Source organism: Acinonyx jubatus, chromosome B1, assembly GCF_027475565.1.
Source record: "Acinonyx jubatus isolate Ajub_Pintada_27869175 chromosome B1, VMU_Ajub_asm_v1.0, whole genome shotgun sequence".
Taxonomy (NCBI): domain Eukaryota; kingdom Metazoa; phylum Chordata; class Mammalia; order Carnivora; family Felidae; genus Acinonyx; species Acinonyx jubatus.
The window spans coordinates 42,432,250-42,444,972 of record NC_069382.1 but is presented as its reverse complement, the minus strand read 5'-3'; the positions used below and the strand labels follow the sequence as shown (position 1 = coordinate 42,444,972).

Below are 12,723 nucleotides of genomic sequence, written 5' to 3'. Positions count from 1 at the left end.
TTTATATTATATTGACTTACCTTAGACAATGTCCATTGATTACTTGCTATGAAAAATAAGAGATTAAAATAGTTCAACACTTCTTATGTCCATTGTCAAGATTTATAAAATTTATAATTTATTCTATAAAACTTTTATACTTTGTATACAGGTTAATTTAAAGATTAAATTAATAAATAGTATAATATTGTGAAAATGTAAATTATTAACTCTTGGATAAATAAATAAATATATTGTTATGCTAGTAAAGCTTTAAGAAAACCTTTTAGGCATTAGGGTCTAATGGAGATGCTTAATTTTTTTCCTCACTTCCTTACCTTCTATGGGTGAAACCAACTGCCATAGAAAATTGAATCTCATCTTCCTTTTCCTAGAATCCTTTCCTATTTTTTTCTAATAACTGCTGAGTTTTTGTTTGTTTGCCTGCTTTTAGTTTTCCAGTTTATTTTATTTTTTAATGTATTGTTATTTTTTATTTGAATTGGGTATGATACATTGAGTTCAAGGTAAAGGAAAGTTTATGTCTTCAGATGACTGAGTATGGGCTAGTTCAGAATTCATTTGTAGATCTGATTTTTGCTTCAGTGTCACTTCCTTTCTCTGGCTGCATAGGGCCTATATGCTAAGTGTATTAGGGGTTAAATTATTTAAAAAATTATTCTTTGTATTCCTTTAATTATAAGTAATCATTTTCTTTTGTTTTTGACTAGATCCTTTGCCCAGTGTTCTGGGTTCAGGATTTTTTAGGCAGGAGGACCCTCCTCCAAGAAACTGATTGCTTGCTCCCACCCATAGGGAACTCTCAGCTATGACTGCCCATCTCTCACCTGTAGCTTTTCTGTTTGCTTTTGGGGCAGTGGAGACATGAGATAAGTGTGGTCTATCTGGTCTAGATTTATCTTTATTTTTTTGGAAAGCTAGGAGGAATATTTTAGAACTCCTTTATATTCAATGTAAAGATGCAGGATGAGAATATAAGAATCTAAAATATTTTTATCTTTTCATGTAGGTCTTTTAAAAAATTTTTATTTCTATGTAGTTAACATACAGTGTTATATTCATTTCAGGTATACTGTTACTCAGTGCTCATCAAGATAAGTGTACTGTTAATCACCTTCACTTGTTTCATCCATTCCCCCACCTACTTCCCCTCTGGTAACCATCAGTTTGTTCTTTATAGTTAAAAGTTTGGTTTTAGGTTTGCTTCTTTTCCTCTCTAATTTGCTTTGTTTTTTAAATTCCCCACATGAGTGAAATCACATAGTATTTGTCTTTCTCTGACTAATTTATTTTACTTAGCATTATACTCTCTAGATCCATCCATGTTGTTCCAAATAGTATGATTTCATTCTTTTTTAAAAGTTTTTAAATTCCAGTTAGTTAACAATACAGTATAGTATTAGCTTTGGGTGTACAATTTAATGATTCAATATTTTCATACAACATGTGGTGTTCATCATAAGTACACTCCTTAATCCCCTTATTTAGCTCATCTGCTACCCACCTCCCCTCTGATAACCATCAGTTTGTTCTCTATATTTAAGAGTCTGTTTCTTGGTTTGCCTCTCTCTCTCTCTCTCTCTCTCATTCATTCCCCTATGCTCTTTTGTTTCTTTTACTTATGAATTTTTTTCCTTTTGTAATTTTCTTCTAATTATTATCTTTTCTTTTTTACTTAAATCCCTTTAACATATCTTGGGAGGTCAGTTTAGTGGTGATGAATTCCTTTAACTTTTGTTTGTCTGAGAAACTCTCCCTCTTTGAATTCTGAATGATAACCTTGTCAGGGAGAGTATTATTGTTTGTAGTTTTCTCCTTTTAGCACTTTGAATATATCATGCAACTCCCTTCTGGCCTCTAAAGTTTCTGCTGAAAAATCAGCTGATAGCATTATGGAGTTTTTTTTGTATGTAAATAGTTGTTTTCCTCTTGGTACTTTCAAGATTCTGTCTCTATCTTTGTCATTTTAATTATTTAATTACTATGTGTTGTGGTGAGTATTTCCTATGGTTTATTTTATTTGTGGCTGTCTATGCTTTCTGGATATAGATGTCTGTCTCTTTCCCAAGGTTAGTGAAGTTTTCAGGTATTATTTCTTCAAATAATTTTCTGGTCTTTTCTCTCTCTTTTTTCCTTTTGGGATCCCTGTAATGAGAGTATTAGTATGCTTGATGTTGTACCAGAGATCTCTTAACATATCTTCATTGTTTTTTATTTTTTTACTTTTTTGCTGTTCAGCTTGGGTATTTTCCATTACCCTGTCTTCCCAGTCATTAATTCATCTTCTGCATTTTCTGATCTGCTGTTCATTCTCTCTGATGTATTTTTCATTTCAGTTATTCTATTCTTCAAGTCTGATTGTTTTTAAAAATTATTTTCTATCTCTTTGTTGAAGTTCTCACTGAGTTCATCATCTCTTCTTTCTAGTCTAGTAAGTCTGTTTTTGACCATTACTTTGAACTCTTTATCAGACTGGTTGCTTATCTCTGATTTGTTTAGCTCTTTTTCTGAGGTTTTGTCTTATTCTTCAGTTTGGAGTGTATTCCTCTGTTGCCTCATTTTCTTTGTCTTTCTGTGTTTGTTTCTATGATTTAGGTAGAACAGCTACTTCTCTTAGACTTGAAGAAATGGCCTTTTGTAGGAACATCGCTTATGTGGACTGCATGTGCCTGGTGGCTTTGGTTGGCTTGCTGGATCTGTAATGAGTGTGGGCTGGAAGTAGGGCATTCCACACTGGGGCTGCCGTGGTGGAATGGATGGAGCTTCAGTGGGCACTGGCCAGGGGATTCTGGGGTTCTTTGTATAGTGGCTGTTGGCCTGGAGTGCTTCAGGATGCTTTGTACATGTGTTACATTGGTGAAATGGCTGGAGCTATAGTGGGTATTGTCCAAGGATGTCCCTGTGTGTGCTACATGGGGCCACTTTGTGGGACTTTTCTTGGGCGGGGGGGTGGGGGATGGCAGGGTCTGGTGTAGGTCAGAATCCCAGGGCTCACTGAGGCATTGGGCTGGCTAAGGTGCCCTGACCCTTCTTTTGTCTGTGCTATCAAGGTGGAGAAGGAACATAAACAATGGTACTCTCCTGCTCCTTTGGCTCTAGGGACAGTTTCACAACTCTCCTGCCATTTGATAGAATTCTAGGGCTAGTTCCTTTTATTCTAGTAGCTCTTTAAACTATGGCTTTTTTTTCTCTGTTCCATAGTATCCAGGGCTGGTGTTGGCTAGGGCCCACCAGTCTCCTTAGTGTTGGCTAAGGTGGTGGGCTGGCTAGGATGCCTGAATTTGGCTGTCATCTGTGCTATCAAGGTAACAGGATAATGTAAACAATGGTGCCAGCCCCTCTGATTCTCTACCACTTGGTGGAGGGTTAATTCCTTTATATTCTAGCTTCTCTTTTAAACTCTGGCTTTTTAAAATGAGCCCAAGGACAGATGAATCTGCTCACAGTTCCTTTGTACTATCCCCCCATACTGCAGCTCACAGCATCTGACATGGTGTTCCTGTTATTTTTGTGTCTCCGTGTCTCCTGCCATTCTTTATGTAGTTCCTCTATCTTAAGTTGTTCAGAAGCTGTTCAGTCAGCCCTTAGTTCTTTTTCAGGAGGAGTTGCTGTATAGTAGACATAGATTGGGTGTGTCTGTGGAGGAGATGAGTTCAGGGTCTTCCTAGGTTGCTATCTGGGAGTCTCCCTTGGTATATGTGCATTTGAGTAGGCGGTCTCCTCTTCCAGGTTTTACAGATTTACTTTGGCAGAGACAGTTCATTACCAGTTAGTTTAGTTTGGGTTTCTAGATATGTCCATTGGTAGTGTCCTTGGGCAGGTCAAGCTTGCTCTCAGGGTCCATTTTTGAGAGAGGCCACTGTGTGAGCTCTGAGGTTGGGGCTGGAATTGCTGCTAGCTGTTAATAATTGGACAGGAGTGCTGGCTTGGTTCCCTGCCCAAGTGAGGGTGTGGGATATGCTTTGCAGTTGCCTGGCTTCACTCATTGGGCTTCCTAGGTGGTTGGGACAGGTATTTTACTCAACAGGAAATGGGCTATGATTTAGATTCCCTGCCATGGCAGGGTAGCAGAATGTGTCCCAAGGCTTGTATGACCCATTGTTTGGGAACCCAAAACAGGCAGTACTGTACACTGAATTCCTTGGCCAGATGGGACAGTTGTTTTGTGGTAAAGGTGGGGAAAGCCATGGGCTGTGTTTTCTGTTCAAGTGCCACTGTAAGTCCGTTGTTGTATGGCTATACAGTGTCCCATGTACACTGGTTAGGTTCCCTGGTCTAGGCTGGCTGAAGTCTGTATTTAACAATGGGCATGATTAAAAATTAGTCTCCTTGCAAAGGTGGAATGGGACAATCAGCTGGCTTGATTCAAGCTGACCTGTACCCCAAGTTCCATGGTCAAATGGTATCACTGGCTTTGCTCTGTGGATAATCACCTGTGCCTGCAGTTCTCTTTGTTCAAGTGATACTGGGCTACATAGCTTTCAGGTGTACCAGCTAGGCTTTCTGTTCAGGTAGGGCAAGGAGATTCAATATTCAGCATTGAATATTCCACCCCTGTCTGGGTGGAACTGACTCCAAGCCCAGGAAGGCTTTTTGTGGTCTTAATTTAAGTTGACATGTGCCCCAAGTTCCCTGGCTGAAAGGTGCCATTAGTTTTGCTCTGTGGACAATCAGCCATGCTTACCATACTCTCCACTTGCACATTGCTAGGCTATATAACTTCCAGTTGTTATGACCTGGCTTCTGGTCAGGTGGGGCAAGAAGCTACACTTGGCATTGGGTAGGGTTATGACTCAGCCTCCTTGCCTGGGTGGGGGTGTGAGGTAGACAGGCTCCAGCAGTGGCAAGGCTTTTTGATGACCTGAATAAGGAAGACTCGCTGTTCATTGTATTCCCTGATCGGACTGCATCACTATCTTAGCTCCACAGATGGGCAAAACTGCTGGTTGAGGCTACTTCTTGGGTGCTGTGGGTAGGAATGTGGTCTTAAGATCTGAATGCTAGTTGTTGCAAGCCCCTCCACCCTTCTCTGTCACAGATTTCTCATGATTGAGTCACGTAGCATCCTTTGTGCTCCTTGTCAGGGAAGACTAGACTGGGGACTCCCAAGAAGTCACCTAAATTGCTAGGGAAGCTAGATGTCTACCCTGGGCTTTCATTTCCCACTTGAGGTACTGTAGACTCTGGGGAAACCTCTGGCACTGCACCAGCCTTGGGAAGAGGCAAGGTAGTCAGTGTGTAGCTGCTCTTACCCTTCTAATGTGGTCTGTCTTGGTTTTTGCAGTTCAGGGAGTGCTTCAGGGTCACCTCCATGTTCTAGGATCTTCTTGGTGGATTCTTGTCCAGGAATAGTTGTTAGTTGTTCTTGTGAGGGCTAGTAAAATTGAGAATGACCTATCACACCATCTTGATAACATCACTAATGTTGTGATTTAATTCTTAACATGGACCTGAAGGCAATGAGGGTTGGTGAGACAAATGTCCTAGGTATTATCATCAAAACTGTGTTTGTTTTTTTTTTTTAAAGAATTTTTTTAACGTTTTATTTATTTTTGAGACAGAGAGAGACAGAGCATGAACGGGGGAGGGTCAGAGAGAGAGGGAGACACAGGATCTGAAACAGGCTCCAGGCTCTGAGCAGTCAGCACAGAGCCCGACCCCGGGCTCGAACTCACGGACCGCGAGATCGTGACCTGAGCCGAAGTCGGATTCGGATGCTTAACCAACTGAGCCACCCAGGCGCCCCTGTTTGTTTGTTTTTTTTTTTAATTTGGGGGCTTTCTCATATTGTTTAGAGGGAGGCTTCCTATTCTGGAAAGTGAAATCCAAGTATATTTGTCCATGTCATCCAATTGTTCCCTTCCCAAGTTTCAGATTCTAGCTTCTTCCCCATCAAGCCTGGTAGATTTGAGAATTAAATTGATTCTGCAGCCTTTCAGCCCTTATCCTTAGGCTTTACATATGGTGTTACTCAGCCATGTCAATCCAACAACTACAGGATATGAAGAGTTACTACAGTGCTGGTACAGGAGCTTACTGATTGCCTATTTGCATTCTCTGTTGCTCGTTCACAGCTTTCTCTTTATATTTTTCATAGTGTGCATCCTCTAGTGCTGTCAAAAATCCAGCTGAACCCAAAGTTTTTACTAGAGCTTGTCATTATAGCAATGAAGTGCCCTGATCTTCCTCACAACTTGTCCTCACCTATACCTTATCCTATGCCATATTTGGTAATAACTGGACAAATTATAATGTTATTGCATATCATGAATTATCAGTGTCACATTTCTCTTTGGCAAGGAAGTTATCCCTGCGCTTTGTTAAATATGTGAGCAGCATAATCCAGGAATGCTATCTTGAGAGTCTTTCTGTGGTTTCCCCTGATATGAGTTACTGAGTCATGGAGAATCCTGACAGGAAGCTGATAGCACACTTAAACTGAGTAATTTGGTTACATGGCCACTTTGTGAGCTGGGAAGCAGAATGAATACAAGAGCTGTCATAAGAAATTAGCTAAATTGAAGATCATGACCCATATAGCCAAAAATATAATGAAAAACAGCCCTTTTATATAGTTATGGTAGCTACTTAAGAATTATATTAGGTATTCAATTGTTAAATCATGATAAAGCTTGGCATAGTCTCAGTTTGCTTATATCTCAGTAAAATTTCATAAGAAGAACTTAAGCTTCTCACCTGTTCAAGGAACTGTATTTTCTATTCTTAAGTATTTGATAAAATAATAAGTGTATTCAAAATTAGAAAATTATTACTTTTTATCACCTTTCAGTGACTTGTCTTTCATTTGAATGTTTGTTTTTGTTAATGTAGTACCCCAAGGAGGTAACTCTGGAGGCATTTTCCATTATTGTTACACAGATGCTCGGACTGAGTCTGGGAATATCATATGATGACACAAAGAAATGTCATTGTACAGGAGCTATCTGTATAATGAATCCAGAAGCTATGTAAGTTTATTTAAAAGTAAGATTATGTTTATTTTGTTTTAAATATTTCAAGTACAAAAATTTAGTGTTTACTTATAGCACAAATTAGCCATAAATGGACCAAGTACTATAAAATATAAACATGAAATTTTAAGTGTAAGAGAGTTGGAAGGAGGTGTGCCATTAAGAATAGTCAAGGATAACAAATTCAATTGGAAAGAAAAATTAGCAAGGGAGTGATATTTAGACTATGTATTTTATGAAATGACATGTTTAAAAATATGTCAGAATAGGGTGGCAGAATGGATAAAAAACTAAGACCCATCTGTATGCTGCCTACAACAGTCTCAGACAGAAAAGCACACAGACTGAAAGTGAAGGTTTGGAGAGAGCTTTTACATGCAAATGGAAACAAATAAAATCTGGGGTAGCAATAGCTATATCAGACAAAATAGACTTTAAAACAAAGACTGTAATAAGAGACAAAGAAGGAAATTACATAATGGCAAAAATATCTATCCATTAAGAGGACATAACAGTTGTAAATATCTATGCACCTAACATAGAAGCACCTAAATAGTTAAAGCAAATATTAACAAACATACAGAGAGAAATTGACAGTAATATAATAAAATCAATAAAGAAACAGTGTTTTTTTGTTTGTATTTTTAAAATTATTTTATTTGTAGTTTACATATAATTTTATATTAGTTTCGCATATACAACTTAGTTTTTTGACAAGTTAATATATTATGCTGTGCTCGACACAAGTGTCTATTCTGTTTCATTGATCTAGGTGTCTGTTTTTGTGCCAGTGCCATACTCTTTTGATCACTACAGGTTTGTAATATAACTTGAAGTCTGGAATTGATATACCTCCTGTTTTGATTTTCTTTATCAAGATTGTTTTGGCTATTTGGGGTCTTTCAGGATTCCATACAAATTTTAGGATTGTTTGTTCTAGCTCAGTGAAAAATACTGTTGGTATTTTGACAGGGATTGCATTAAATGTGTAGATTTCTTTAGGTAGTATAGACATTTAAAAAATATTTGTTCTTTCAATCCATGAGCATGGAATGTCTTTCTATTTCTTTGTGTTGTCTTCAATTTCTTAACAGTGTTTTATAGTTTTCACAGTACAGGTCTTTTACCTCTTTGGTTAAGTTTATTCCTGAGTATTATAATGTTTTTGATGCAATTATAAACGAGATTGTTATCTCAATTTCTATTTCTCCTACTTTATTGTTAGTGTATAGAAATGCTAATGAGTTATGTATATTAATTTTCTATGCTGCAAATTTATTGAATTCATTTATTAGTTTTCTTAGTTTTTTGATATAGCTTTAAGGGTTTTATATGTATAGTATTATGCCATCTGCTTATAGTAATAGTTTAAGTTCTTTCCCAATTTGATGCCTCTAATTTCTTTTTTTGGGTCTGTTTTCTATGGCTAGAATTTCCAGTACTATGTTGAATAAAAGTGGTAAGAGTCGACATTTTTTGTCTTGTTCCTGGTTTTAGAGGAAAAGGTCTCAGTTTTTTTTCCATTGAGTAAGTTGTGGTATTTTCATATATGGCCTAATATATTGAGGTATGTTCCATCAAAACCCACTTTGTTGAGAGTTTTTATCAAGAATGGACATTGAATTTTGTCAAATGCTTTTTCTACATTTATTGAGATGATCAATTTTTATCCTTTGTCACATAGATTGACTTGCAAATATTGAACCATCCTTGTATCTCCGGAATAAATCTCGGTTGTCATAAATGGTCCTTTTAATGTGTTGTTCAACGTGGCTTGCTAATACTAATTTTTTTGAAGATTTTTGTATGTATGTTTATCAGAGATATTGGCCTTTAGTTTTCTTTTTTGTAGTGTCTTTGTCTGGTGTTGGTCTCAGAGTAATGCTGGCTTTATAGAATATATTTGGAGGCTTTTCTTCTGTTTTTTGGAATTAGGTATTAACTCTTCCTTCAATGCTTGATAGAATTCACCTGTGAAGCCATCTGGTCCTGGACTTTTATTTTTTGGTAGTTTTTTGATACTGATTAAATTTTGTTGCTAGTAATTTGTCTGTTCAGATTTTTTATTTCTTCTGGATTCAGTTTTGGAAGACTATATGCTTCCATTTCTTCTTTGTTATTGAATCCATTGGCATATAATTTTTTACAGTATTCTCTTATAATTTTTTGTACTTTTGTGGTATCAGTTGTTACTTCTTTTCTCATTTCTGATTTTCTCTTGTGTGTTTTTTATTTCAGTTATTATATTCTTCAGGTCTTCTTTTTATTTTATTTTTCTATTATTTTTTAATGTTTGTTTGTTTTTGAGAGAGAGTGTATACACATGAGTGGGGGAGGGGCAGAGAGAGGGAGACAGAGGATCAGAAGTGGGCTGTATGCTGACAGGAGAGAGCTTGATGTGGGGTTCAAGCTCATGAACTGTGAGATCATGACCTGAGCCGAAGATGGATACTTAGCCAACTGAGCCACCCAAGAACCCCTGATTGATTCTTTTTTAATATTTTGTATGTCTTTATTGAAAAGTCTCACTGAGTTCTAACCCTCATCTTTTCATTCCAGTGAACATCTTTATGATTATTACTTTAAATTTTTTATTCAGCATATTGCTTATCTCCATTTCTTTTAGTTTTTTCCTGATGTCTTGTTTTTTCTTTTGGAGCATATTCCTTTGTCTTCTTATTTTGCTTGATTTACTGTGCTTATTTGTATGGATTAGTCAGAACAGCTACTTATAAACTTGAAGGAATGGTCTTATGTATAGCCATCCTCTAGGTAGACTGTGTGTGGTTGGTGACTTTTGCTGGTTGGCTGGAGCTGTGGCTGGCATTGGCTGGAGATCCAGAGGCTTTCCACATGGTGTGTGCCCTGTCATGATAGCTGAAGCTGAAGTGAATGCAGTACATGATATCCCAGGATTCTATATGTTGACGGCACTCTGTGTAGGAGGTTCCCTGTCAGGACAGCTGAAGATGAAGTGATTATAGGCTAGGGTGTCTTGGGGAGCTATTTGTTGATGGCGTTTTGTGCAGGGCATACTCTGGTGGGGCAGCTGGAGCTAAGGTAGTATCTGGAGATCCCTTAACTCTCTGCATGGCAGAATAGCTAAAACTAAAGTGCGTGCAAACTGGGGCACCCAGATCTCTATGCACAGAGGGCACCTTGGCAGGAAAGCTGAAACTGAAGTGGATATAAACTGGGTTGTTCCAGTACTGTCTGCACAGAGCATGCCCTTTAGGTGTGGCTGAAGCTGAGGTGGGGTATAGGCTGGGAGGTCCTGGCATGCTCTGCACATGGGGCACCCTGGCAGGACAGCTAAAATTAAAATGGGCAGGGGCCAGTGTGATTCATGGGCTCTTTGCATACAGTGTGCCCTGGCAGGACAGCTGAAGCTGACTTGCATACAAGCCAGGTTTTCTGAAGGTGCTAGCTCAGGGTTGCCCTGGCTGGGTGACTGGAGCCAAGAGTGGTGTGGGTGATGTGTTCAGAGCACTCCTTATAGGGGATGCCCTGCTGGAGTGGCTGAAATTGATGCAAGCATGGGCTTGTGTTTCCTGGGGTACCTCATGCAGTGGGATTTGAAACATACATCAATCAAGAGGTTCCAGAGCACTCTTCACCATGGGGTGTCCTAGCAAGACATCTGAAGCCCAAGTGGTGCGGGCTTGGTGTGTTCTGTGGTGATTTGCACCTGTGTTACCTTGGCATGAAGGCTGGGGCTTTAGTGAGACTAACCAGGGGTGTCCTGATGCATATCGGCCACCTTGGTAAGATGGCTGGGGTTGGTGTGAGTTGTGGGCCTGGGCTCACTGAGATGGCAGGCCAATTAGGGCACTGGGACTGTGCACTGGTCTGTGCTTTCAAGGTACTTTCAAGACTGCCCTCCTACCAGAAAGCAATCCAGCAGCTCCTTCAGTCTTTTGGAGGAGTCTTAGTGCTGGCTGTTTTATGTGCTAGTTGCTCTTTTAAATCACAGCTTTTTAGCGGCACCTGGGTGGCCCAGTTGGTTGTGTCCTACTCCTGATTTCAGCTCAGGTCATGATCTCATGGCTCATGAGACTGAACCTCACATAGGGCTCTGTGCTGACAGCATGGAGCCTGTTTGGGAATCTCTTTCTCTCCCTCTCTCTGCCCCTCCCCTGCTCTCTCTCTCTCTCTCTCTCTCTCTCTCAAAATAAATAAATAAATATTAAAAAATAAATCATGGCTTTTTAAAGAAAAGATAAAAGACAAAAAGAAAAAGAAAAAGAGAAGAAAACAAAAAGAAAGAAAAGGAAAGAAAGAAAGAAATAAAGGATTTGATTTTTTTCTGTGTCCTTGCACAGGTGGGTTTGAGGGCCTGGGACTCATGAGTCAGCAAGCCCGTTATGGCATCTGGACCCTGCTCCAGTCTGCGTTTTTAAGGAGGAGGGGAAATATAAACCCATCATTCTTCAGATGGGTGACCCTGTGACCCAGAGAAAGTTCCTGCAGCCCCTCCACCATTTGACAGAGTTCTAGTGTTGTGTCTTTCAAATGCTAGTTGCTTTTTAAAGCTGCAGTTGTTTTGTTTTCTTGTGTCTAAGGACAGAAGAATCTGTTTTTGGTCCTTCTGTACGTATATACCTCCCCACTGGGATTCACAAAGTCAGGAGTAGGAATTGCCTTTGTTACCTTGTCTCCATCTCTCTTTGTCTCCATCTCTTTTTTTAAATTTATTTTTAATTTTTATTTTTTAATGTTTAGTTTTGAGAGAGAGAAAGGCGGCAGAGAGAGAGAGAGAGAGAGAGAGAGAGAGACAGAGCGTGAGTGGGGGAGGGGCAGAGAGGGAGGGAGACCCAGAATCTGAAGCAGGCTCCCAGCTCCAGCTCACTGCTGTCAGCACAGAGCCTGACGTGGGACTCGAACTCACTAACTGTGAGATCATGACCTGAGCCGAAGTCAGAGGCTTAACTGACTGAGCCACCTAGGCTCCACTGTCTCCATCTTTCTTGCTGTTTTCTTTTACTGTTCTATATTATGTTGTGCAGTAGCCTTTCAGTCAGCCCTTTGTTCTCATTTAGGAAAAATTGTCCTATAGTTATATGTAATTTGGTGTGTTCCCTGGAGCAGGTGAATTCAAGGTTTTCCTATGTTGCCATCTTGGACCACACTTAAGAAAACAGTATTTTTGAATGACACATTAAACCAGATGGGTTTAACAGGTACATAGAGAACATTCCACTCAAAAACAACAGAATATATATTCTTTTCAAGTGCACATGGAACATTCTCAAGGATATTTCACATATTAGGCCATAAAACAAGTCTCAATAAATTGAAGAAGATTGAAACCATATCATGCATCTTTTTTGACTATAGTCCTAAGAAACTAGAAATCAATTAAAAACCCAAACACATGGAGGCTAAATACCATGCTACTAAATGGTCACTTAGATCAACAAAGAAATCAAAGAAGCAATCAAAACATACTTGGAGATAAATGAAAATAAAAACATAACAGTTCAACGTCTCTGGGACACAGCAAGAGCAGTTCTGAGAGGGAAATTTATAGGAATACAGGCTTACAGTAAGACACAAGAAAAACCTCAAATAATCAATCTAACCTTACTTTTAAAGGAATTGAAAAAGAAGAAACAAAGCCCAAAGTAGAAGGAGGAAATAAGAATGATCACAGTAGAAATAAATGGAGTAAAGACTAAAGAAATAAATAGAAAAAAAATCAATGAAACCAAGAGCTCGTTCCTTTAAGATAAACAAAATTGAAAAACTTTTA

General features: G+C 38.8%; 1 protein-coding gene across 14 annotated transcripts in view; it reads left to right on the top strand.

Annotated features, from left to right (window-relative positions):
* Window positions 1-12,723, top strand: part of ADAM32 (ADAM metallopeptidase domain 32) — a 181,899-nt gene that overhangs the window by 57,202 nt on the left and 111,974 nt on the right. For all 14 annotated transcript variants that reach the window (XR_003424269.2, XR_008295984.1, XR_008295983.1 and 11 more), the window contains one exon: window positions 6,832-6,968. Coding sequence is in view for 8 of the 14 variants with exons in the window: in XM_027070979.2 (XP_026926780.1) it covers window positions 6,832-6,968 (137 nt within the window). In the remaining 6 variants the exon portion in view is untranslated. The remainder of the gene's footprint in view (window positions 1-6,831; window positions 6,969-12,723) is intronic.